Genomic DNA, 23633 nt, shown 5'->3' on the forward strand with positions numbered 1-23633 from the left:
TGCGAAAAGGGGGTTTAATGCCTGTAATTAAAGTGTCATCCCAGATTAGCACAGGGCTAATCAGGGAAGACACTTTCCTTTTTTATGTATTTTTTTTTGTTTTACAGAAAGTCTGGTCTTTGCAGTGTCCTCCCTGATTAGCCTGTGTGGAGTGCACAGGCTAATCTGGGATGACACTTTATGCACATGCATTAAACCCCCTTTTCATAGAGCAAGACTCATTTCATGTGTCACATACTAAAACAAAAATTACCATCCAATAATGATTATGAAGTTTCATTCATACTATATCCTCATGGTGAACACCATAAAGCTGCGTTATGAGATCAACAAATGTTTGGTTCTTTCAAAAAGGCATGTTCACTATGTGAACTCCAAGCACAAAAAAATGTGTAAAAAAAGTCAGTACCTTAAAGTATCCATATTTTTGCCAGCGTCTGTATGAGGTAACAACCGGATCATCATGTAACACACACACATGACCTACTGTCCTTAACTTTTCAACCTGTAATAACAGACATTAAAAACCTACAAATGTCAAAAAAAATTCAAAGCTACCTTAAATTAAAAAGGTGTAGTAAAAGAAGTGGTAGTGATAGAGGTAGTAGATAGGGCTATAACCAATACACTAGGTAAGGAATTTGATACGTATCACGAATACAGGGTGGGGAATACCAATATTTATTCATGAATATGGATTTCAATGAACAAAAGTAATACTGACAACTTGACATGACATTATATAGTATTAAACTATGGGTATTTGTCAATTTGATTAATTGAGTATCATTGCATACTGAAAATATGAAATATAACACTTTGAAATAACAAAACACTGACTAGAACTGCTTAAACTTTGAACACAGCGCCAGACAAACAAGGTGTATTTGGCAGGCAGGTCAACAATATCAATAGCATTCCCTTTGCTACTAGGCTCCATGTTTGTTGATAAGTTGCACGATCATTGGCGTAAAGATAAACAAAGAATAAATTCCATCTGCCAATCCTTTGTGTATGTTTGAGCATCAAAGCACTCATATTTGCCTAAATAAACATGAAACAATCATCAAAATATTTTTCAATTCAATGTAGTAACTATTCAACCGGTGCCCGCCATTATTGTTGATAATCTCACTGTGTAACATAGTGGGTGGGGTAAACATGATGAAAAACGCTGGGATGAGGCGAAGAACATTTAAATATAGGGGTTTATTGTATAAACCTTCATTTGAAAGGTAAGATAAGATGATTAAACTTTCAAACTCAAAACCACGTTTGTATTCGCCAAATATTCGGTTTAGGAGGTGGCCAATAAGGAATACGATTCGTCCACAGCCGTATTCAAGTAATTCTAATATTCGAATGTATTGTTACAGCCCTAAAAATTACTACAACATTTGAGACCCATTGTGGAAAAACTGGGATTATTTAATATGCATAAAGTGTCGCTCTATAAAGGCTGTGCGGTCCGCAATGGCAAATCAGGCACGACACTTTCCGCTTCCATATAAATTTCAGTTTAAAAGATGTCCCTTGTGAATGAAAATACAGTCTAGGCGGAAAGTATTATTCCTAGTAAGCCTGTGCTGACTTCACAGATTAATCTGGGACGACACTTTATGTGCATCCATTAAGCCCCGTTTTCCAACAGTGCGACTAATTTCGTTTAGTAACAGATTGCGGGCTATTCTCTGGTCTTCTCACCATCACATAGTCCTCCATGAGGCGGTAGGGTGGAAAGCCTCCCACAAGCCTGTACGTCCGTCTGTCCATGAACAGAGCCTGGTCCCCATAGGGCTTCTCTGAAGTACAAGTCAAGACAGCATTTCATTTTGGAAAATGATATTTCATTATTATTTTCTTCATTTTAACCTAATACCTTTTATTTTCTCTGAAACCACTAGGCCTATAGTCTGAATATATTATTTTATCTAAAATCATATTGTGGCCCCTGGGTTTAAAACTCAAGTATTTCTCTTTTGATATTGTTTCTACGGTTTCATTATTCCTATGTTTATTGCAAAATATATTTTCAAAATATCATCTGAAACAAGACAGCATTCTAGGGCCATCTTCACCCTCTAGTCAACAATAGCAAGCAAATATGTGTCTGTTCCCCCCCTCTCCCCCCTTCATGCTGCTTTAGTTTAGTTTCAAGAACAAGAACCTATCAATGCCAGCTTATTCATGCCTCTTAAATAAATACTATGAAAAGTTAAATCCCATTAATAGTCCCTGTATGGCCCTTTATCCACATACCAAGTTTCATAAACCTAGTTTAAGCAATTTTTAGTTGTTTCAGTCCAGATTTCAGTTTCCTCTTATTTCTTAAACCAAAGCAAGTAAATGTTTTTCCCATGATAAAACAGAAATAACATTAATATTTCCCATATGGATAATTATCAACATTCCGAGTCTCAAGGGACTTTAAAAAAATCAGAAGAACAGTTTGTTACACATAGTTACCTACCATAAACTGTTGCCCTTTTGTTAGCCCCCCACACAAGTAGCCTCATTTGCTGTACAAACCAAAAGGGTTCCGTCTTGGTTCTACAAACACAAATCAGGCCCACTGTATGCAAGCAAAGTTTTGTAGAATATTGGAAATTTGTTTAGAATATTGGAAAGCTGTGTACAATATTGGAAATTTGTTTAGAATATTGGAAAGTTGTGTAGAATATTGGAAATTTGTTTAGAATATTGGAAAGTTGTGTAGAATATTGGACAGTTGTGAAGAATATTGGAAAGTTGTGTAGAATATTGGACAGTTGTGTAGAGTATTGGAAATTTGTTTAGAATATTGGAAAGTTGTGTAGAATATTGGAAATTTGTTTAGAATATTGGAAAGTTGTGTAGAATATTGGACAGTTGTGAAGAATATTGGAAAGTTGTGTAGAGTATTGGACAGTTGTGTAGAGTATTGGACAGTTGTGTAGAATATAAGACAGTTAACTTGTGTAGAATATTGGAAAGTTGTGTAGAATATTGGAAAGTTGTGTAGAAAATTGGAACATTTCATAGAATATTTGAAGCTATATCAGTCAGCTTTGTTCAATGAATTGCTTGCATAGCTATGTTCAATGCATTTCTCAGTCAGCTATGTTCGATGCATTGCTCAGTCAGATATGTTAAATGCATTGCTCAGTCAGCTATGTTCAATTCATTACTCAGTCAGCTATGTTCAATGTATTGCTCAATCAGCTATGTTCAATTAATTGTTCAGCCAGCTATGGTCAATGTATTCCTCTGTCAGCTATGGTCAATGAGTTGCTCAGTCAGCTATTTTCAATACATGGCTAAGTCAGCTATGTTCAATGCATGGCTAAGTCAGCTATTTTCAATGCATGGCTAAGTCAGCTATGTTCAATGCATGGCTAAGTCAGCTATGTTCAATGCATGGCTAAGTAAGCTATGTTCAATGCATTGCTCAGTCAGCTATGTTCAATGCATGGCTAAGTCAGCTATGTTCAATGCATGGCTAAGTCAGCTATGTTCAATGCATTGCTCAGTCAGCTATGTTCAAGCATTGCTCAGTCAGCTATGTTCAATGCATGGCTAAGTCAGCTATGTTCAAACATTGCTCAGTCAGCTATGTTCAATGCATGGCTAAGTCAGCTATGTTCAATGCATGGCTAAGTCAGCTATGTTCAATGCATGGCTAAGTCAGCTATGTTCAATGCACTGCTCAGTCAGCTATGTTCAATGCATGGCTAAGTCAGCTATGTTCAAACATTGCTCAGTCAGCTATGTTCAACGCATTGCTCAGTCAGCAATGTTCAATGCATTGCTCAGTCAGCTATGTTCAATGCATTGCTCAGTCAGCTATGTTCAAACATTGCTCAGTCAGCTATGTTCAATGCATGGCTAAGTCAGCTATGTTCAAACATTGCTCAGTCAGCTATGTTCAATGCATGGCTAAGTCAGCTATGTTCAATGCATGGCTAAGTCAGCTATGTTCAATGCATTGCTCAGTCAGCTATGTTCAATGCATGGCTAAGTCAGCTATTTTCAATGCATGGCTAAGTCAGCTCTGTTCAATGCATGGCTAAGTCAGCTATTTTCAATGCATGGCTAAGTCAGCTATGTTCAATGCATGGCTAAGTCAGCTATGTTCAATGCATGGCTAAGTCAGCTTTGTTCAATGCATGGCTAAGTCAGCTATGTTCAATGCATGGCTAAGTCAGCTATGTTCAAACATTGCTCAGTCAGCTATGTTCAATGCATGGCTAAGTCAGCTATGTTCAATGCATGGCTAAGTCAGCTATGTTCAATGCATGGCTAAGTCAGCTATGTTCAATGCATGGCTAAGTCAGCTATGTTCAATGCATTGCTCAGTCAGCTATGTTCAATGCATGACTAAGTCAGCTATGTTCAATGCATTGCTCAGTCAGCTATGTTCAATGCATTGCTCAGTCAGCTATGTTCAAGCATTGCTCAGTCAGCTATGTTCAATGCATGGCTAAGTCAGCTATGTTCAAACATTGCTCAGTCAGCTATGTTCAATGCATGGCTAAGTCAGCTATGTTCAATGCATGGCTAAGTCAGCTATGTATAATGCATTGCTCAGTCAGCTATGTTCAAACATTGCTCAGTCAGAGGTTTTATAAGGCATTCACATTTATAAAAAAATCTAAGGATAAGATCTAATAACATAAATTAACAAATGGCATTTGTTCAAAGGCCATAACTCTTAAGTGTCAACAGGGATTTGACTGGTTAATGAACTTGGTCTCCATTTTATGCTATTAAACTTGTTCACAAAGTTGGTGACCATCTAATGAGAACTGGTTGAGTTTGAGACTAACAACCAAATAGTATAGTATGTAACAGTTTGAAACAGTGACAGATGGACAGTGCTGAAACTATAAGCCTTACTTTGAGGCGTAAAAAACTATTTATAGAAATGAATTAATACTTCAGGTAATGGAACTATTAACCTTAAATAAAATCTACCATAAAAGAAAGACAAACTCAGAATAAGGTCTACTCACAGAGCGTTGTCGGACAGTACATCCAACTGGAAGCCAAACGCGCCTGCAACCACACCTGGTTGATCCAGACAGGCGCTGGCCAGGGTATCAAACTCCTTTGGGAGGCGTGAGTCAGCGTGCAGGACAAGGTACCTGTGACCCCGGGCGACCTTCACCCCTGCTATCAGCTGATGTCCCCGACCTAAGGAGATACGAAGACAAGTTAACAGGTATACATTGAGTCTCGTTCTGGGAACACTGGGCTTCATGCATGCGCATAAAGTGTTGTCCCAGGTTAGCCTGTGCAGTCTGCACAGGCTAATCTTGGGCAACACTTTCTGCCTTAACTGGATTTTTCGCTAAGAAGAGATTTCTTTAAAACTTAAATTCCATAAAAGCAGAAAGTTTCGTCCCTGATACACCTGTGCAGACTGAACAGGCTAATCTGGGAGGACACTTTATGCAAATGCATGAAGCACAGTTTTCCCAGAACGAAGCTTCATTAAAAAGCAAACTGCATGAAATTGTCTTTCTTCCGTCAGCTGCCTGTAAAGAAGGTTTTTGAGAGTTACTGTCACTTGCGATACCTTTAAATAACATTTCTACTTAAAATATTTTACCGATATCTACAATTTAGATACATTCAGTACATACAAGACTACATGTAAATGTGTTGTTCAAAAATATAAAGCAAAAGTAACCAGTTGCAACATGGGACCTAAGATATATTACTTAGGATAGTATTAATTTATGTTTGTTTAGCATCAAGATCGATATCATGTCTATTTTAATGGATATACAGACACTATATGATAATGTAAAATTAGACAAGCAGAACCCATCAAGTAATTGCCCATTGCTTGTTTCACTAATTATCCCCACGTTTTTCAGAGAAAAAGTGGGGATATTGTGGTGATGTGCGTCTGTCCGTCCGTCCGTCCGTCCAGGCCACCTGCTCCTCCTACACTATTAGTACTAGAACCTTGAAACTTACATACATGGTAGCTATGAGCATATATGCGTCAGTGAAAGTGACGGAATTTGATCTGACCCCTGGGTCAAAAGTTATGGGGGTCGGGTCGGGCAGGGTCAGAGATTTTCACTCATTTTTTTATTTTATTTTATTTTACATTAACTTCTTCATTTCTGCACCGGTTTACTTCAAATTGATACTGAGCCTCTCTTATGACAATACGGTCAATCTTAAATATGCATGGCCCCAGTACCAACCCTGGGGCGCCCCGGCCACATAGGCCACGCCCACCCAAAATTGCCTTTTCACTATAATTTCCTTATTTCTACACCGATTCACTTCAAATTGATACTGAACCTCTCTTATGACAATACGGTCAATCTCAGCTATGCATGGCCCCATTACCAACCCTAGGGCACCCCACTTACATAGGCCATGCCCACATAGGCAACGCCCACCCAAAATTGCCTTTTACTATAATTTCTTCATTTCTACACCGATTCACTTCAAATTGATAATGAACCTCTCTTATGACGATACGGTCAATCTCAGCTATGCATGGCCCCATTACCAACCCTGGGGCGCCCCACCCACATAGGCCATACCCACCAAAAATTGCCTTTCACTATAATTTCTTCATTTCTACACCGATTCACTTCAAATTGATACTGAAACTCTCTTATTACAATACAGTCAATCTCAACTATGCATGGCCCCATTACCAACCCTGGGGCGCCCCGCCCACATAGGCCACGCCCACCCAAAATTGCCTTTTACTATAATTTCTTCATTTCTACACAGATTTACTTCAAATTGATACTGAACATCTCTTATGACAATGCGGTCAATCTCAACTATGTATGGCCCCATTACCAACCCTGGGGCACCCCGCCCATAATAGGCCACACCCACCCAAAATTGTCTTTTACTATAATTCTTCATTTCTACACCGATTCACTTCTAATTGATACTGAACTTCTCTTATGACAATACGGTCAATCTCAACTATGTATGGCCCCATTACCAACCCTGGGCCCCCCGGGTCAAACATGCGGCGTAGGGATACGCCTCGGCCTCTGCTGCGCCATTTCTAGTTAGTTTTGTCTTGGTTAACATGCAGCCCATTTATTGTTGTAACTCATGTAAAGACAGGCTAACATCAATATATCCGTTGCATGCACCATATTACATCATTACCTTAGGACACATGATTTTGCACACGCTCCCGTCGGAAATTGCACACATCACCATTGATTGTTACAATGTATATTAATATTATTCACTTTAGTAGTTTATCAGTACCACGCACACAGCCGGATTTAGACAATACACAATTTGCTGTTGTTACGGGGCGGCCACGGTCGTTAGGCCGCCGCATATATCTAGTTGTTCAGAATATTTTACTGATATTGAAAAACGTCGAGTAAGAACTAAATTAGCAAAAATAAATCACAATCAAAACTGACTGAAATGGACTTGTGTATTTTATTGTGTTTCACTAACTATGTCTTTTGTGTGGTAATTCTAGATTTTAATAACACAGTTGAAATTTTTTCTGAGGTTCTTCACAGAAAGGGTTATGAGTATAATAAGTAAATAGTGGACAAACCATAACAACTTTCAATGTCATCAGCAATTTCATCGGTGTTTTCCATACGCATTTTTTATTTACCTCTACAATATAATCTCATGACTGGTCAGTCCTTGTTTAACCCGGCTAAACTGGTCACTCCGCAAGCTCACCTGGTTTGCTGTGGACCAGCTTGACTGCTAGAGGGTAGGTAGCAGTCATCTCATCTACAATGTGGACTGTGTCATCCACGCTTCCACCATCACTGACAACTATCTCGCTCACACTTGAAAGCATTGATATACTCTGTAAATAATAAAAAACATATGCTTGATAGCGGGCATATAATTTGTAAGTACACTCTACAGCGCAGATATACTCTGTAAGTTAAAACCAACAACATCTATATACCTCGGATATTCAGTTACTCTATAGGTAAAAACAAACACTCCATAGCCTGAATATACTCTTCAAGTACAAACAAAATAATCAAACTTTGCAGAAATTAAGTAAATGAAAATAAGTATTTTTTTTTTTAAATGTGTTTAGGATAAGCCTAATTGCATCAATCCGATTCAAATGTAGAGACAATAAACACAGGCACTTCAAACATACAACAACATGTGTACTGACTTTAAGAAACCATCAACCATTAAAGAATTAAAAAAAAATTAGGACAATAATTTTCCCTATTGTTAGGATTGTCCGATTGTGTATATACCAACTATCAGATATTCATAAATTAGACTCTCTCAGGGAAAACTGGACTTAATGCATGTGCATAAAGTGTCGTCCTATATTAGCATGTGCATAAAGTGTCGTCCTATATTAGCATGTGCATAAACTGTCGTCCTATATTAGCATGTGCATAAACTGTCGTCCTATATTAGCATGTGCATAAACTGTCGTCCTATATTAGCATGTGCATAAACTGTCGTCCTATATTAGCATGTGCATAAAGTGTCGTCCTATATTAGCATGTGCATAAAGTGTCGTCCTATATTAGCATGTGCATAAACTGTCGTCCTATATTAGCATGTGCATAAACTGTCGTCCTATATTAGCATGTGCATAAACTGTCGTCCTATATTAGCATGTGCATAAACTGTCGTCCTATATTAGCATGTGCATAAACTGTCGTCCTATATTAGCATGTGCATAAACTGTCGTCCTATATTAGCATGTGCATAAACTGTCGTCCTATATTAGCATGTGCATAAAGTGTCGTCCTATATTAGCATGTGCATAAACTGTCGTCCTATATTAGCATGTGCATAAACTGTCGTCCTATATTAGCATGTGCATAAACTGTCGTCCTATATTAGCATGTGCATAAAGTGTCGTCCTATATTAGCATGTGCATAAACTGTCGTCCTATATTAGCATGTGCATAAAGTGTCGTCCTATATTAGCATGTGCATAAAGTGTCATCGCTCAGGCTAATCATGGACGACACTTTCCGACTAAACTGCATTTTGGTTTAGATGAGCTTTCCTTCAAATGGAAAGTTCCATAAAAGGGAAACATGTGTTGTCCCTGATTAAGCTGTACAGACTTCACAGGCTAATCTGGGACATGCATTAAGCCGAATTTTCCGAAAACACAGCTAAATTGTAAACAAGAGAGCCCGAATGGCTTGAAGCGAAGATGAAACTGTTATGAAATGTTTGACAAATTGAGTATCTGTATATTTTACTAACTTTATTCCAGGAAACAGACTCAAAAATGGTCCTTGGAATAATGTGCTCATGTTAGATAAAAGAAAATATATGCAAGTAAGTGATTACTATTGACCATAAATGTTCATACCTCTGATATATTCTGCAGACAGGCTTTGATATTCTGTGCCTCATTTAAGGTTGGAATGATTATAGACCACATGGGACTTGTCAACTCGTCTCTCGAAACCTTTACTTCTTTTTCAAACACTTCAATGTCCTCTTCTGTATCCTTCAACAGGAACACCCAAAGGAAGGTACACACACAATATTTTAATTTAAAGATTGCACAATTCATATAGTGATGTGCAAATAGCATAAAAGCAATACATTATTTCTCAAACAAGAGGGCTGTGGGCCCTAAGGTGCTCATCTGAAACCCAAAGGACCTAGAATATTCTGAAAAAGTGTGAGCTGATCCATGAAGGTTGGACCAAAATGTGACTTCTAGAGTCCTAACATGTTGAGCCAGTAAACTACATTTTCATTAAGATTGGCCAATAAATGTGGCTTACATAGCGTCCAAAAGGTTTCACTAAAGAGATGTATTTATAAAGTGAAGGATGAACGTTACATATAAATACAAGAAATTTTCCCACGCCAAGAAATCAAATTTTTACCAATAAATTTTGCTGAATATGATTAACTTTGCTTGCAGGGTCTGAATATAAGCCACCTACACAGAAAAAGGAGAATACTTACATCCAAGCTACAACACCAGTTCAAACCAATTAAACTGATAAGGCATGATAATATGTGTCTTGTTTTGTGAAAGCTGGTCATAAAGCATGTGCGTTAAGTTTCTTCCCAGATTAGCCTGTGCAATCCACACAGGCTAATCAGGGACGACACTTTCCGCATAAACTTGAAACTAAAAATACCATTAAAGCAGAAAGTGTCGTCCCTGATTAGCCTGTGCGGACTGCACAGGCTAATTGCACAGGCTAATCTGGGACGACACTTTACGCACATGAATTAAGCCCAGTTTTCGCAGAACAAGACACATATTTAACAACTGTTAACATAGCACAAACCAAGGGACTTACCACATCGTGTAGGGTAACTGGATGGACTCCTACAGGTATCTGTAATTGCTGTGCTCTGGCCATTTGTTGCTGGAACACCCACTCACTACCCCAGTCCATGCCCTCAAATATGTGATCTGTTAACATCAAACAGTGTGAAAATACTGGAGGATAAGTAACAGTGAACAAACTTAATTGAGCTAGCATGTCAGATACTTTTGACAAATCTTAAGAAATGTTATGTAAAAGCAAACATATCTGACCTTTTTTTTATGTGCTCATATAACATGTAGTACATTAAAAAAATAAAAAATAATAACATTTTGCAAAGCATTTGAAGGTTTTTGTGATAATTGACAAAATAAAATGCAACTTTTAACAGAATCAAAGTCTACAAAAGAAAGGAGGTCACATGTTTGATCCCACACCTCGGGAACATTCTTTCAATTTCCCCATTAGACTTGACTCCAGAATAATTCAAGAAGCCGTAAGTCACCATTCAATCAAGCTAAAATAAATAGGTTTAACCCATTTATGCCTAGCGTTTAGAAAAAAGGCCTTGGCAAACAGCGTAGTCCCAGATGAGATGCCACATAATGCGGCGTCTCATCAGGGTCTGCGCTGTTTGCTTAAAGAAATTTCTGTAAGAAATATTCTAAATATAGAAATAAATATACCAGACATCCCTAATTTCGGAAATAAATTGATCCAATTTAGAAGGATGGGAGAGTCCACTAGGCATAATTGGGTTAAACTGGAAACAACCACTGAGTCTAAACAAGTGAGGCTAAGGATGGTAGAGGTGAGACACTGCATTACTAGAAATGCCCACCAATGACCTTCAAGGCTCGTCTGTTGAAGCCTACAAGATAGTAGCCACCGTCTTGGGCAGGTCCCAGCACCATTTCTACGCCAGCCTGTGCCAGCATGTCAAATCCAGTCTGCAAAATGGACGTATCTATACCAGGAATGTCTGACCCTGAAAACCAGTACAAAAAGGCCACACTCAGTACATTACAAAGGCCTGGTGTAAATTTTAATACAGATTTTAAAATTGCTCTTAAAGATAAAATATGCTAAAATTTTAAATATTCAGACTTTTTTTGTTTGTTTGACCTGCACTTTTTGGCTAAAGATTCTTGATAAGTTACAGTCCTTGTGAAATATGTGAAGTTACATGGGTTAAGTAATTAAGTAATCTAATTTAAAACAAATAAAATGCTAAAGATATCATATCTCATAAAGTTGTGACCAGAATCTAAGTTATCTTTGCACACCAATGCGGAAAATAATTCAGCTACACTCTGGGGAAAACGGTCTTAATGCGTGTGAGAAAAGTATCGTCCCAGATTAGCATGTGTAGTCTGCGCAGGCTAATCAGAGATGACAAAATGCGCTTTTAAGATTTTTCCTTTAAAGAAAGTTTCTTCTAAACACAGTTTAGGGGGAAGATGCTGTCCCTCATTAGCCTGTGCAGACTGCACTTGTAAGAAGCCACGTTTTCACAAAAATCAGCTCAATTTTTCGTTGCAAAGAAAAGAACTTATGGAAAATTATCCCATACCTATCACAATTACATATTGGCTTCCCCTGTCAAAACTTGCTTTAACAGCACTTTTTAGTTTTGCACCAAGGTCACCGTCTGCTTGGGCATGATATGAGCATGGCAGCCCACACAGGCGTCTCTCCAGCCAGTACTTCATCTGTGACTCTGACCCTCCATTGTATTGCACTGTGACACGGATACCCAGCCCAGTGTGGTGAAATTGTTGAAGAACATTTATCATGTGCTCTGTCTGCAAATAAATAACATCCCATAACATTCATCAGTACCATTTGTAAATGGCTGTGGTCATTACTCTTTAGATCATACAAGCACATCTTGTAAAGTAAGTCATTTTATTACTTTAATGTTGAAAATTATTGGAATTTATAAAAACAGAAACTTTCTGGTTTCCACTATAAGCCATATAGGTCTATGCCCTGTGTCTCTGAAGAATTAAATCAGAAAATACGCAATTATATATGATAATGTTGTATGAGCGTCCTAGAGGATGCACTCAAAATCTAGTGGTGTTGGTCCATATTCCCTGTATTATTGCATTAAAAAATGATCATACTTAAATTTGTAATCCCAAATGCACTTGAGACTTTTAACAAACTCTAGCTGCAAATTATTAGTGCTCATATGTTTATCCCGATAAAATAGCGCGAAAATTATGCCACACACCTATGTCAAGTCATGAGCATGAAAAGCATATCAATTTTGGATAAAAACATTGTAGTGCAGAGAACATTGAATTCTTTCGTAGTTCATTAAAATAAAAACATTGGCCACTCGCTTTCGTAGTTCATTAAAATAAAAACATTGGCCACTAGCTGAGAACTTCCTTTCACACAGTAGTTAATTGGCCGATTACACAGAATGAATTTGTACGTCTGTGTATACAACAAGAATATCAGTGAAACTGATGGATGCTCCCCGATGATGCGCTTTGTCAATCTATGTGTTAATAACCACCTAACAAAATCTATTATTAGACTCGGTGACCTTGACCTTGAACCCAGTGACTTCAAACCTCATAAAAAGGTGAGGTCCATGAAGGTACCTACATGGCAAATATGAAAGAGATCGGTAAATAATTGAAGGTGCTATGAGAAACTGTAACAAAAGTGTGACGGAAAAATCTATTATTATCCTCGGTGACCTTGATCTTGACCCCAGTGACCTCAAACCTCATCAAAAGGTAGAGGTCCATGCAAGGTACCTACATGCCAAATATGAAAGAGATCGGTGAAGTATTGAAGATGCTATGAGAAACAGTAACAAAAGTGTAACAGAAAAATCTATTATTAGCCTCGATGACCTTGACCCCAATGACCTCAAACCTCATCAAAAGGTAGAGGTCCATGCAAGGTACCTACATGCAAAATATGAAAGGGATCGGTAAATTATTGAAGGTGCTATGAGAAACTGTAACAAAAGTGTGACGGAAAAAAATATTATTTATTTATTAGCCTCGGTGACCTTGACCTTGACCACAGTTACCTCAAACCTCATCAAAAGGTAGAGGTCCAAGCAAAGTACCTACATGCCAAATATGAAAGAGATCGATAAAGTATTGAAGGTGCTATGAGAAACTGTAACAAAAGTGTGACTAAAAAATCTATTATAAGCCTCAATGACCTTGACCCCAGTTACCTCAAACCTCTTCAAAAGGTAGAGGTCCAAGTAAGGTACTTACATGCCAAATATGAAAGAGATCGATTAAGTATTGAAGGTGCTATGAGAAACTGTCACGATAGTGGGACGGAAGGAAGGAACCCAGCAAACATATGACGCTGAATAGAAGTTGTATCACGACGTTGAATAACCGTTGAATTTTGGTTGTAAATGAAAGTTTTTTAGACATCATTTTATTAATTCAACATCATATTACAACCAAAATTCAATCATATTACAACCAAAATTCAACCATTCTACAACCACTTTGCAACCAAAATTCAACAACTTTGCAACCTTAAAATGTATGGTTCACTTAACGTTCCCAAAACGTTACGGAATAACGTTATCATTTAACCTAAAACGAACCTAAATCTTATTTTCATATCGAGGTTGAAAACTAACAAATCTTTATTCTACACAAGTTTATTGCATGAATGTAATTTATACAAATACATATCATCGCATTGTTATTCTTTTTTGTCTTGAATCCGGGTCTGTTTGGGTGTCTTCCCAGTTGTCCTAGAAGTACAAAAAATATCAGAATGACCAACTGTTCTTTTTTTTAAATAAACGGAGAACAGAATACAAGACGTACAAGTACCGCATGAATAACACCAAGAAAACACACATATATGCGTAATCTTGAACATACACATATATGAAACCAAATTTTCTATCATACATGGTAAAATAATCAAGCAATACAACATCTTTAAATTTAATAATAATAATTTATTTTATGACTGTATCAATTCATAACTAAATTTTAAATTAACATACAAGATCAATATTTTAATCATGTCATGACCAACAAACACTTTTTATAAACTACATTTTACATAATTATATATTTCAAATTTATAATTTAATAAAATTAATAATTGAGGTTAAGATTAAATTTTGAATTTTATTTCTTTTTCAATCAATGGTGAATTCGGATTATCGGTGTTCAAAATAACGGTGTTGAAGTGTACATATTTATTTTTCACATAATTACATGTGTTTTCAAGAATGTTTTCAACAACAAATTGCTACCAAAAAATGACTAAGTGAACGTTAGTATATTCAAAAATGGTACGAAGTCTCCATGGCATGAGTTTCCCCATAATTCCGAATTTGAATTTAAAGCAAATACATAATGATATCAATTTTAATATTACAAATTGAAATAAAAATAAAAACTGTCCTCAAAAACTGTTGTTTATCGTCGATTCTAGGTTCCAACTTCTCTTATTATTGAACAAAAAGGTTTACATTCAATAACAGAACAGTTTGAAAATCCAATTAGCCAGTAGGTCAGTGAACAAAGGAATCGAGTGGCATGCACGCGGGAGATCTGCTGGTTTAGATTACAAGAGAATTGCGCTTGCAAACAATCGAAGATACACAAACGGGTCAAAATGCAAATATACTTTTAAGCGTATTTTGTGGAAAAAAAACAACCCAACGTCAAATTCTTTATGAAAACATATAATGTACATGTTTATATTGTGTGATTTTTATGCGAACGTTAGGAATGTAATGTTGAAATTTGGATTCCTGATAACGTTCCGCCAAAAACGTTGTAAGAACATTACAGGAACATTACACTTTGTAAGTCCAACAATACATCCTAGGATCGTAAAAATATACTGTTCAAATGTGACTTTCATAACATATATTTCATATAACTAAGATAAGTTAAGAATACTGATAGTTTGATTTTTGATACAACGTTCTGAAAACGTTCTGTGTGATCATAACCTCAATAGAACTTAAGCGTAACGTTATTTGAACGCTATGTGCTAGCTGGGTAGACATTTCTTCAACATAGTTATTTTATGACCAAAATACAACGTCGTATATCGTCTTTTCCCAAAATTGTTTAAATGTCGCCATTCTAACGTTGAATCAACATTGTTTTTTGTTTGCCGACATCGCGACCGAAATTCAACCAACATTCGAGTCTATTCAACATCAGGTGTTTTCTTGGAAGGAAGGATGGAAGTAAGGAACTACAAACTGGCAACTATATGCTCCTACGAAAATATTTCGGGGAGCATATAAAACAGCAAGCATGCAGATAATCAGATGTCAAGTGGACTTCCACCGTTGGTAAAACAGACGTACAACTGCCATCTTTACTTGTAATTTTTGCCCGGACCTCCACTAACAGAAGCGCTGTTCTTGATATTCTTTCTTTAACAAAATACCGTTTTAATTTGGTGAATGTGTGTTCTATTTGTTCAAATGCAAATTTTCGATAAAATCCTTCTTTAAAAACCGGTAGGTTATCACCCATGTAAACTTTACCATCAACATTTGCATTTTTGCTGCTGCAGTCTCCCCCAAGTATGGAATCAGGCGAGTTTTAGCTTTGCCTGGGATTGGATATCGCGTGAAAACAATTACTTCTCTATTTATCTTCTTCTTTTTGATAATAAAAATCGAAATCATATAGCATGACATAAAGAAAATAAGAAATGATTCAGCTGCAAGAACATAATGATTTCGTGTGGTTTCGTCCGCCATGTTTTGATCATGTGATCTGTAAATGTCAATTTTTTCGAAACTGCATACATCCATGAAATGTTTTAACAATATTTGTCCACTCGTTGGTCAACTTTAATCGTGCAGACACCCAATTAATTAACAAACATGCTTTATCCTTAAACATTTATCTAAAGAAATTGTACATTTATGACATTTTGTTTATGTGCATGATTATATACGCTGTTGTTGTAGTAAGCGACCCAATTAGCCAACAAGAGGGCCTGAAGATTCAAAGTCGCTCACCTGATATAACAAGATATTATGCGGCCAAATCTTCTGTTCAAGTTTCACGAAGACCGGAAAATAAATGTGGCCTCTAGAGTGTTAACAAGGTTTTACTATAGCCATCTAAGGAAAAATACCCCGCCCCCTGGCGGCCATGTTTTTCAACCAACCGTCATCATTTTCGAACTCATCCAAGATATTATTGGGATGAATTTTATGACCAAGTTTTATGAAGATCAGACAATAAATGTGGCCTCTAGAGTGTTAACAAGATTTTACTATAGCCATTTATAGCCATATAAGGAAAAATGCCCCGCCCCTTGGCAGCCACGTTTTTCAAGCAAACGTAACCATTTTCGAACTCATCCAAGATATCATTGAAACCAATCATCTGACCAAATTTCATGAAGATTGGACAATAAATGTGGCCTCTAGAGAGTTAACAAGGCAAATGTTGACGCCGCACTACGCACAACGGACGACGGACAAAAAGCGATCTCACAAAAGCTCACCATGAGCACGATGTGCTCAGGTGAGCTAAAAATAACGGCATTGTTATTGCAGGCATATTTACGTCCTCTGTGTAGTTGACAGTTTTCTGGAAGATAATGGACCAACACGAGTTAATTATTTCATGCAGAAGGGGTGACATTTCCAGGGCAAAGTATAATGATTCTGACTGAATGTTTGCTTTTTATTGACATAGGTTTCATGCGCATTATTTCATTTGCACAAAGTGTGTTTATTTTAATGTTTTGCACTGTGATCATATTTTAACTTCCATTTATTTTTATAAGTCATGGTTGTTAAATGATGTTTGCCAACAGGCATTTCCTTTTAAAGTTGAAGAATAGACTAATTCAAGCCCATTATTTTGTCAAAAGGATTGTCTACACATTCTTGTTAAGGAAGGTATTTTGCAACAAGTACTCTAGTACTCTACCATATTTACTTGGAAATTTACAGTTAATAATAACTGAAAGTTCATTAAAAATAAAAGATATCATAATAGAAACAGCAAGCATTATTATTAAGAACGATAGTATTAAAAGTATGTTGTCATGTGGCGCATTTTTGTAGGGTGCTTTCGTTAAACTACCGGTATGGACACTGATGTTAAGTGGGTCATGGTATTGTTTGTCCTCAACTTATCAAAATGTCACATTAAAGGACAATTTTCAATTTGGTCAACAAGCTGAAATAACCTGCATTTTGTGGACATATACCAAAACTGGTCAAATGACATATGATATTTTGCAAAGTTGAATTTCATTTTGGCAAGCATGCCATTTGTTATTTAAAACTCATTCTAAATTTTAAAATACTTTAAAGAAAAGAAATGTGTCCATGCATGACTAGTTCAATATAGAATGTGTTTTCAATGAATGACTGTAGTTACTCTTTTGTGCTTCTGGAACATGTTTGTCATTGATAGGCAACTTTGTCTGACTCTTTTTTATTTTTCATTCACTGCTGATAAATTTTCAAGCAAAGCCAGATTTATATATTCAATGCAGTGTCAATAAAATCTGTTTGATATATTATGGTGTTTTTGTCCCAACTGTTTCACATTTAATATTCAGTCTGTCCATGCTTGAATATGTTTATTTGTTTTATACTTCAGGTACCTTGTAGAGACAAAAGAAATCAGTGTCAATATTCGTGATAAATGGGACAGTACACCATTGTGAGTACTGTTAAAGTAGTTCTTTTAATTTAATGAGAATCACATTCTTGTGCTCAGACAATTTTCTTACATTCTAAACATAAAGTAACATATGACCATCATATTTCAGGTACTATGCCTGTCTATGTGGCCATGAAGAGTTGGTGAAGTACTTGCTGGAAAATGGTAGGTGGATATTGGCTCTTTGTTAACATCTAAGTATTGGTATTGACATGAATTTCAATCTGTTCCTCACTCTGGTAAAATCGGGTTCTATGCATGTGCCAAGTGTTGTCCCTGAGTAGCCTGTGCAGTCCACACAGGCTCAACATGGAGGACACTATCTGGCTCATACGGGATTTTTGCTAAGAAGACACTGTCATTAAACCAAAAATACAATAAAAGCAGAAAGTGTCTTCCCTATTTAGCCTGTCAGAATTGCACAGGCTAATCTGGGACAATATTCTGAGACAATGAGACCTAAAAGACATACTTGAAACTAAAAATAACATAAAAGTGTCGTCCCTGATTAGCCTGTGTAGAGCGCATAGGCTTATCTGAAACAACACTGTATGCACATGCACGAAGTCCAGTTTTTGTGGTGTGGTAAACTCAGTATAAAATATGTATGTCCTGTAAGTTGGAGGTCCTAAGGTGGAGTCCCAAACTTCCATCATAATTTGTCCTAAAATGGCATAAAAACTGCTTTGGCTCTGTATGACTGGAGCATTTCCTGTACACAGGAGCGAGATGCGAGGCGAACACATTTGATGGAGAGCGCTGTTTGTACGGGGCCCTGACAGACTCTATCAAAAAGCTGCTGCTCTCCTACAACATGGTGTCATCCAAGGTCATGAGACGCGACCTTTATGATGAGCTTTTAAGACGGTATGTGTGCATAACCATGTTGATGCGGGGAGAAAACTTTTTTTTTAAGTAGTAACATTATGAGTGAAAATAAACCCAAGTTGTGTTTTGGATAAACATAGCTTGATGCATGTGCACTTTTCCCCTTAACTGGGTTTGGCTTAGAAGAGACTTTATTTAAACAAATAATACAATAAAAGCAGAAAGTTTTGGCCCTGAATACCTGTGCGGACCGTCAGTGTTTTTTTTCACCATTTTGGGACAGGGGCCGGGTCCCTTTGGATTGAGAAAAATTGCCACGTTTTGACCAAAATTGGCAAATTAGTGTTCTTACTTTTTGCAAACAAATGTTTTGAAAATGAGAATTAGAGTGTTTTAAATATTGACTTCAATAAAGTGTAATTTGTAGAGCTGAATGGGAGATTAACAAATGTTTCTCAAAAAAAAAATATATATTTTTTTTTTAACTTTCAATTGGGAATATTTAGGTCCCATTTGGGAAACATATATACTTATTAGCTCATCTATTTTTTGAAAAAAAAAGAGTTATTGTCATCACCTTGGCGTTGGTGTCGGCGTCAGCGTCCGGTTAAGTTTTGCGTTTAGGTCCACTTTTCTCATAAAGTATCAATGCTATTGCATTCAAACTTGGTACACTTACTTCCTATCATGAGGGGACTGGGCAGGCAAAGTTAGATAACTCTGGCTTGCATTTTGACGGAATAATGTGCCCCTTTTATACTTAGAAAATTGAAAATTTTGATTAAGTTTTGTGTTTAGGTCCATTTTATTCCTTAAGTTCATACTTGCAACACTTACTAATTATCGTAAGGGGACTGTGCAGGCAAAGTTATGTAACTCTGACTGGCATTTTGACGAAAATATGGGCCCTTTATACTTGAAAATTTGGTTATTTTTTGTGTTTTAGTCTACTTTACCCCTAAAGTATCATAGATATTGCTTTCATACTTGGAACACTCGCAAACTATCATCAGGGGATAGTAAAGAACAAGTTGCATAACTCTGGTTATCATTTTTTCGACTTAGTAACTTTGAATATATGGTTACATTTTGTGTTTAGATCCACTTTACTTCTAAAGTATCAAGGCAATTGCTTTTAAACTTCAAATACTTTCATGCTATCATGAGGGTACTGTACATGGCAAGTTGAATTTTACCTTGACCTTTGAATGACCTTGACTCTCAATGTCAAATTATTAAATTTTGCTAAAATCGCCATAACTTTTTTATTTATGATTAGATTCGATTGATACTTTGACAAAACAACTCTTACCTGACCTACCACAATAGACTCCACCCAAACCACCCCCCATGCCCCCCGAATACCCCCCCCCCCACCCCCGAATCCCCCTTCAATCCCCCCCACTATTTTTTTTTAAATTAAAGATCATCTAATAAATGACCACCACACCCTCACACTATAACCCCCACCCCCCCAAAAAACAAAAAATAATGTTTATAGGTAGGGTGGCATATAGCAGTTGAACTGTCCGTCAGTATGTCAGTCAGTCTGTCCGTCCGTCCACAAAAAACTTTAACATTAGCCATAACTTTTTCACTTTTGAAGATAACAACTTGATATTTGGCATGCATGTGTATCTCATGGAGCTGCACATTTTGAGTGGTGGAGTTCAAGGTCAAGGTCATCCTTCAAGGTAAAAAAAATAAATAAATACCGTAATATTTTCCAAGCGGCGTTCTCATGAAGCTGCACATTTTGAGTGGTCGAAGTTCAAAATTCATAGGTCATTCTTCAAGGTCATCCTTCAAGGTCCAAGGTTAAAAAATAATAATATCAAAGCGGCGTTATAATGAAGCTGCACATTTTGAGTGGTGGAAGTTCAAGGTCAAGGTCATCCTTCAAGGTCCGGGTCATCCTTCAAGGTCAAGGTCATCATTCAAAGTCAAAGGTCAAAAACAAAAATTTTAAAGGGACTTTCTCATAAAGCTGCACGTTTTGAGTGGTGGAAGTTCAAGGTCGAGGTCATCCTTCAAGGTCAAAGGTAAAAAAGAACAAAATTTTTTTTTTTCAAAGAGGCGCATTAGGGGGCATTGTGTTTCTGAAAAACAGATCTCTATTTTTTTCAAGCATGGTTTAAAAAACACAAATATTTATTTCTATTATTTTATTTTTGAAATACCGTCCAACCATCCCACCCAAGAATCCCCCCCTAAAAAAAAATATTATTATTTTTTGCATTTTTTGCATTTTGGGAAGATAATGTAATAAATGACCACACCCCCACACTATACACCCCTCTCCACTCCACCCCTCCCTCCTTTGTGATTGAAATTGAGATAGGTCCCTAAACCTAAAGACAAATAGATGAGCGGTCTGCACCCGCAAGGCGGTGCTCTTGTTAACATTTGAAACGGCGCTGGAAATATCGGCCCCATTTTTGAAAAAAAAACACTTGACTTTAGGTATTGTGCTGTAATATTGATTGTGGGTAGCTAACATGCAGACCTAGATTGTATTTCATTGTAGAACAGTTTGGTCCCGGAGTTTGGTTAAGGTCTCTGTTACTAAAAATAAAAAATGGTTACCGCTGAATAACTTTGGCGTGGAGGGAAGTGTTTTGTTATACTTTTCTGTGCAAGTATTGTATACACTGACCATGCTAAGATTCATGTAAGTTAATTGGCAAAAATTTGAAAATCTTATTTCTTAGTATGATCACATTTCTTGTTTTAATTTATATGTGCTTATCTTTAATAATACATATACTATCTAACTCCTACAGATATTAAACTTCAAATATGTATTTGTGGTCATAATATTAGGTAATTAACAGAAAATGAACATTAAACTATCAAAGAAGAAAAATATGGTTTTGTTCTATTTTGGTACAGCCCTTTTCTTTTTACTTTTGAGTTCAAATATTAATGATATTGTCACATAACCAATTTCTTAAATAAGCATTATTCCTAAGGTTTACAATACATCCCTGTTGTGAAACATTTTATTGCAACATGTTTTTACTGTTTAAGTTTCTGTTGAGTTTAAAAAAAAATTAATTTTAAATGCTCATTTGAAAAAAAAAGATTGTTTCAGAGCTACAAATAAGGTGCGTATTTGCGTAAATACCCAATGTAAAATTGCCGAGAATGCATAGAAAAATAAAACTTTGCATACCCAAACCCAATTGGAATTGCTGATATCTCATATCGTATTTTTCTTCTGCGTAACGAGTAAATCTGTCCCAGAAATACCTGGGTCCGAAATACACGGATTCTTTCCGCTTCGTCCAAGCGCTTTCAGTATAACCTTCAGCCACAATAATATGTACGGATGAAAGTGTCTATGTAACTATGTGTTATTGTTGTGAAAATGTCTAAACCGCGAGGCAGTAAAAAGGGAAATATCGTATCCCAGACACATCAAAACAATTTTAAGTGATTTAACCGTGAGCAACACAAAATCAGAAGCGGAAAATATAGCGAAACTAATTTTTGAATGATATTGTGTCTGAGGCAAGCGCTGACAGTGTGCATACATTGTAAGAAAACTGGTGGAAAAAAATTGTCAACTTTTTTTAAATTCAAGACTGTATATTATGGATACATCTACATAATTACACAAGATCTCTGAAACTAATCAATTAAGAGTGGAACTAAAGACAATGAAAATACCCAATTTTAATACAAAAATACCCAATTGTCAAGTATAGTAGTGGGTAGCGACTTTTTTTGTACCCAATTCGAAAATGAAAATACCCAATTGAACTCAAAAGTAGTGGGTATTTACCCAATTACTCAGAAAAGTTATATGGAACTCTGTTGTTTATCAGTCTCCAAAATGAGCTCTGGGAAAACAGGGCTTAATGCATGTGCTTTGCTGACTCGGGGGCAAATCTTTAAGCCTAAACTGGATTTTAATAAAGTAGAGACTTGCTATTAATAAAAATTACCACAAAAGCAGAAAGTGTTGTCCCTGTTTAGCATGCTATTTTCCTAGAGCTGGGCTCAACTTTTTAATTTTTCTGATTCATATAGATTGCAAGAGCCTGGTAACTACCATGATGTGGTGTTTAATGTACGAGGTCGTAAGTTTCCTGCCCATCGCTGCATACTCAGTGCCCGGAGCTCCTACTTTTCTGAACTGTTCAGAACCAGGTGGAAGGGACGCATAGAAATAGTGCTCAAACATCAACTGGTAAGAAATAGTGCTCAAACATCAACTGGTAAGAAATAGTGCTCAAACATCAACTGGTAAGAAATAATGCTCAAACATCAACTGGTAAGAAATAGTGCTCAAACATCAAGTGGAATGTAGCCTATGTTTGTTGTTTTATCAAGGATGTTGTATTTTAAACCCTATATTTCCGTGCCAGTATGCATTTTACAGGCAACCAAATGAAGAAAAATTATACTCGCTCTGAAAAAACAGGGTTTAATGTGCAGTTTGCACAGGCTTCCAGACTGGGCAGAAAGTGTTTTTCCTGATAAGCCTGTGCACATTGCACGAGCTAATCTGGGATAATCATTTACACACATGCATTAAGCCCCGTTTTCCTAGAAAGAGGTTCAGTAACATTTTTAAAGCCCCAGTTTATAAGATTAACATTTTCAAAGAAAAATTTACTTTAAAAAGAAAAGATGTCTTATTTGCGAAAATACTAAAAACTGCTTTCAAATCTATTAACATAATTCTAATGATCTGCACACATCTAATTTCCCATTTTTCAGAGCGTGAGCATGGTGGGCATATTGATTTTAAGCTCATCTATTTTTTGGAAAAAAAAAATGAGATATTGTCATCCCCTTGGCGTCGGCGTTGGCGTCCGGTTAAGTTTTGCGTTTAGGTCCACTTTTCTCAGAAAGTATCAATGCTATTGCA

At 36.6% G+C, this 23633-nt stretch overlaps 2 protein-coding genes across 7 annotated transcripts in view; one reads left to right on the forward strand and one right to left on the reverse strand.

Moving 5' to 3' along the window:
- Positions 1-15999, reverse strand: part of LOC127858850 (uncharacterized) — a 344634-nt gene extending 328635 nt beyond the window's left edge. Inside the window, exons 1-10 of one of the 3 annotated variants that reach the window (XM_052396199.1) lie at positions 15775-15999; positions 11821-12052; positions 11089-11235; positions 10278-10393; positions 9323-9463; positions 7687-7819; positions 4992-5172; positions 2471-2550; positions 1705-1802; positions 410-505 (exon numbers count right to left, since the gene is read on the reverse strand). In XM_052396199.1, the coding sequence (XP_052252159.1) occupies positions 410-505; positions 1705-1802; positions 2471-2550; positions 4992-5172; positions 7687-7819; positions 9323-9463; positions 10278-10393; positions 11089-11235; positions 11821-12052; positions 15775-15993 (1443 nt within the window). In that variant the 5' untranslated portion in view covers positions 15994-15999. The remainder of the gene's footprint in view (positions 1-409; positions 506-1704; positions 1803-2470; positions 2551-4991; positions 5173-7686; positions 7820-9322; positions 9464-10277; positions 10394-11088; positions 11236-11820; positions 12053-15774) is intronic. The other 2 variants (XM_052396191.1, XM_052396204.1) reach the window with 2 other exon arrangements.
- The window catches only part of LOC127858873 (ankyrin repeat and BTB/POZ domain-containing protein 1-like), a 344964-nt gene that overhangs the window by 310053 nt on the left and 11278 nt on the right, over positions 1-23633 (forward strand). For 2 of the 4 annotated variants that reach the window (XM_052396214.1, XM_052396219.1), the window contains exons 1-5: positions 16787-16903; positions 17864-17926; positions 18036-18091; positions 18649-18793; positions 22790-22949. In XM_052396214.1, the coding sequence (XP_052252174.1) occupies positions 16848-16903; positions 17864-17926; positions 18036-18091; positions 18649-18793; positions 22790-22949 (480 nt within the window). In that variant the 5' untranslated portion in view covers positions 16787-16847. Of the gene's footprint in view, positions 1-16786; positions 16904-17863; positions 17927-18035; positions 18092-18648; positions 18794-22789; positions 22950-23633 lie in introns of those variants that run through there. The other 2 variants (XM_052396218.1, XM_052396222.1) reach the window with 2 other exon arrangements.

Source organism: Dreissena polymorpha, chromosome 1, assembly GCF_020536995.1.
Source record: "Dreissena polymorpha isolate Duluth1 chromosome 1, UMN_Dpol_1.0, whole genome shotgun sequence".
NCBI classification, from domain to species: domain Eukaryota; kingdom Metazoa; phylum Mollusca; class Bivalvia; order Myida; family Dreissenidae; genus Dreissena; species Dreissena polymorpha.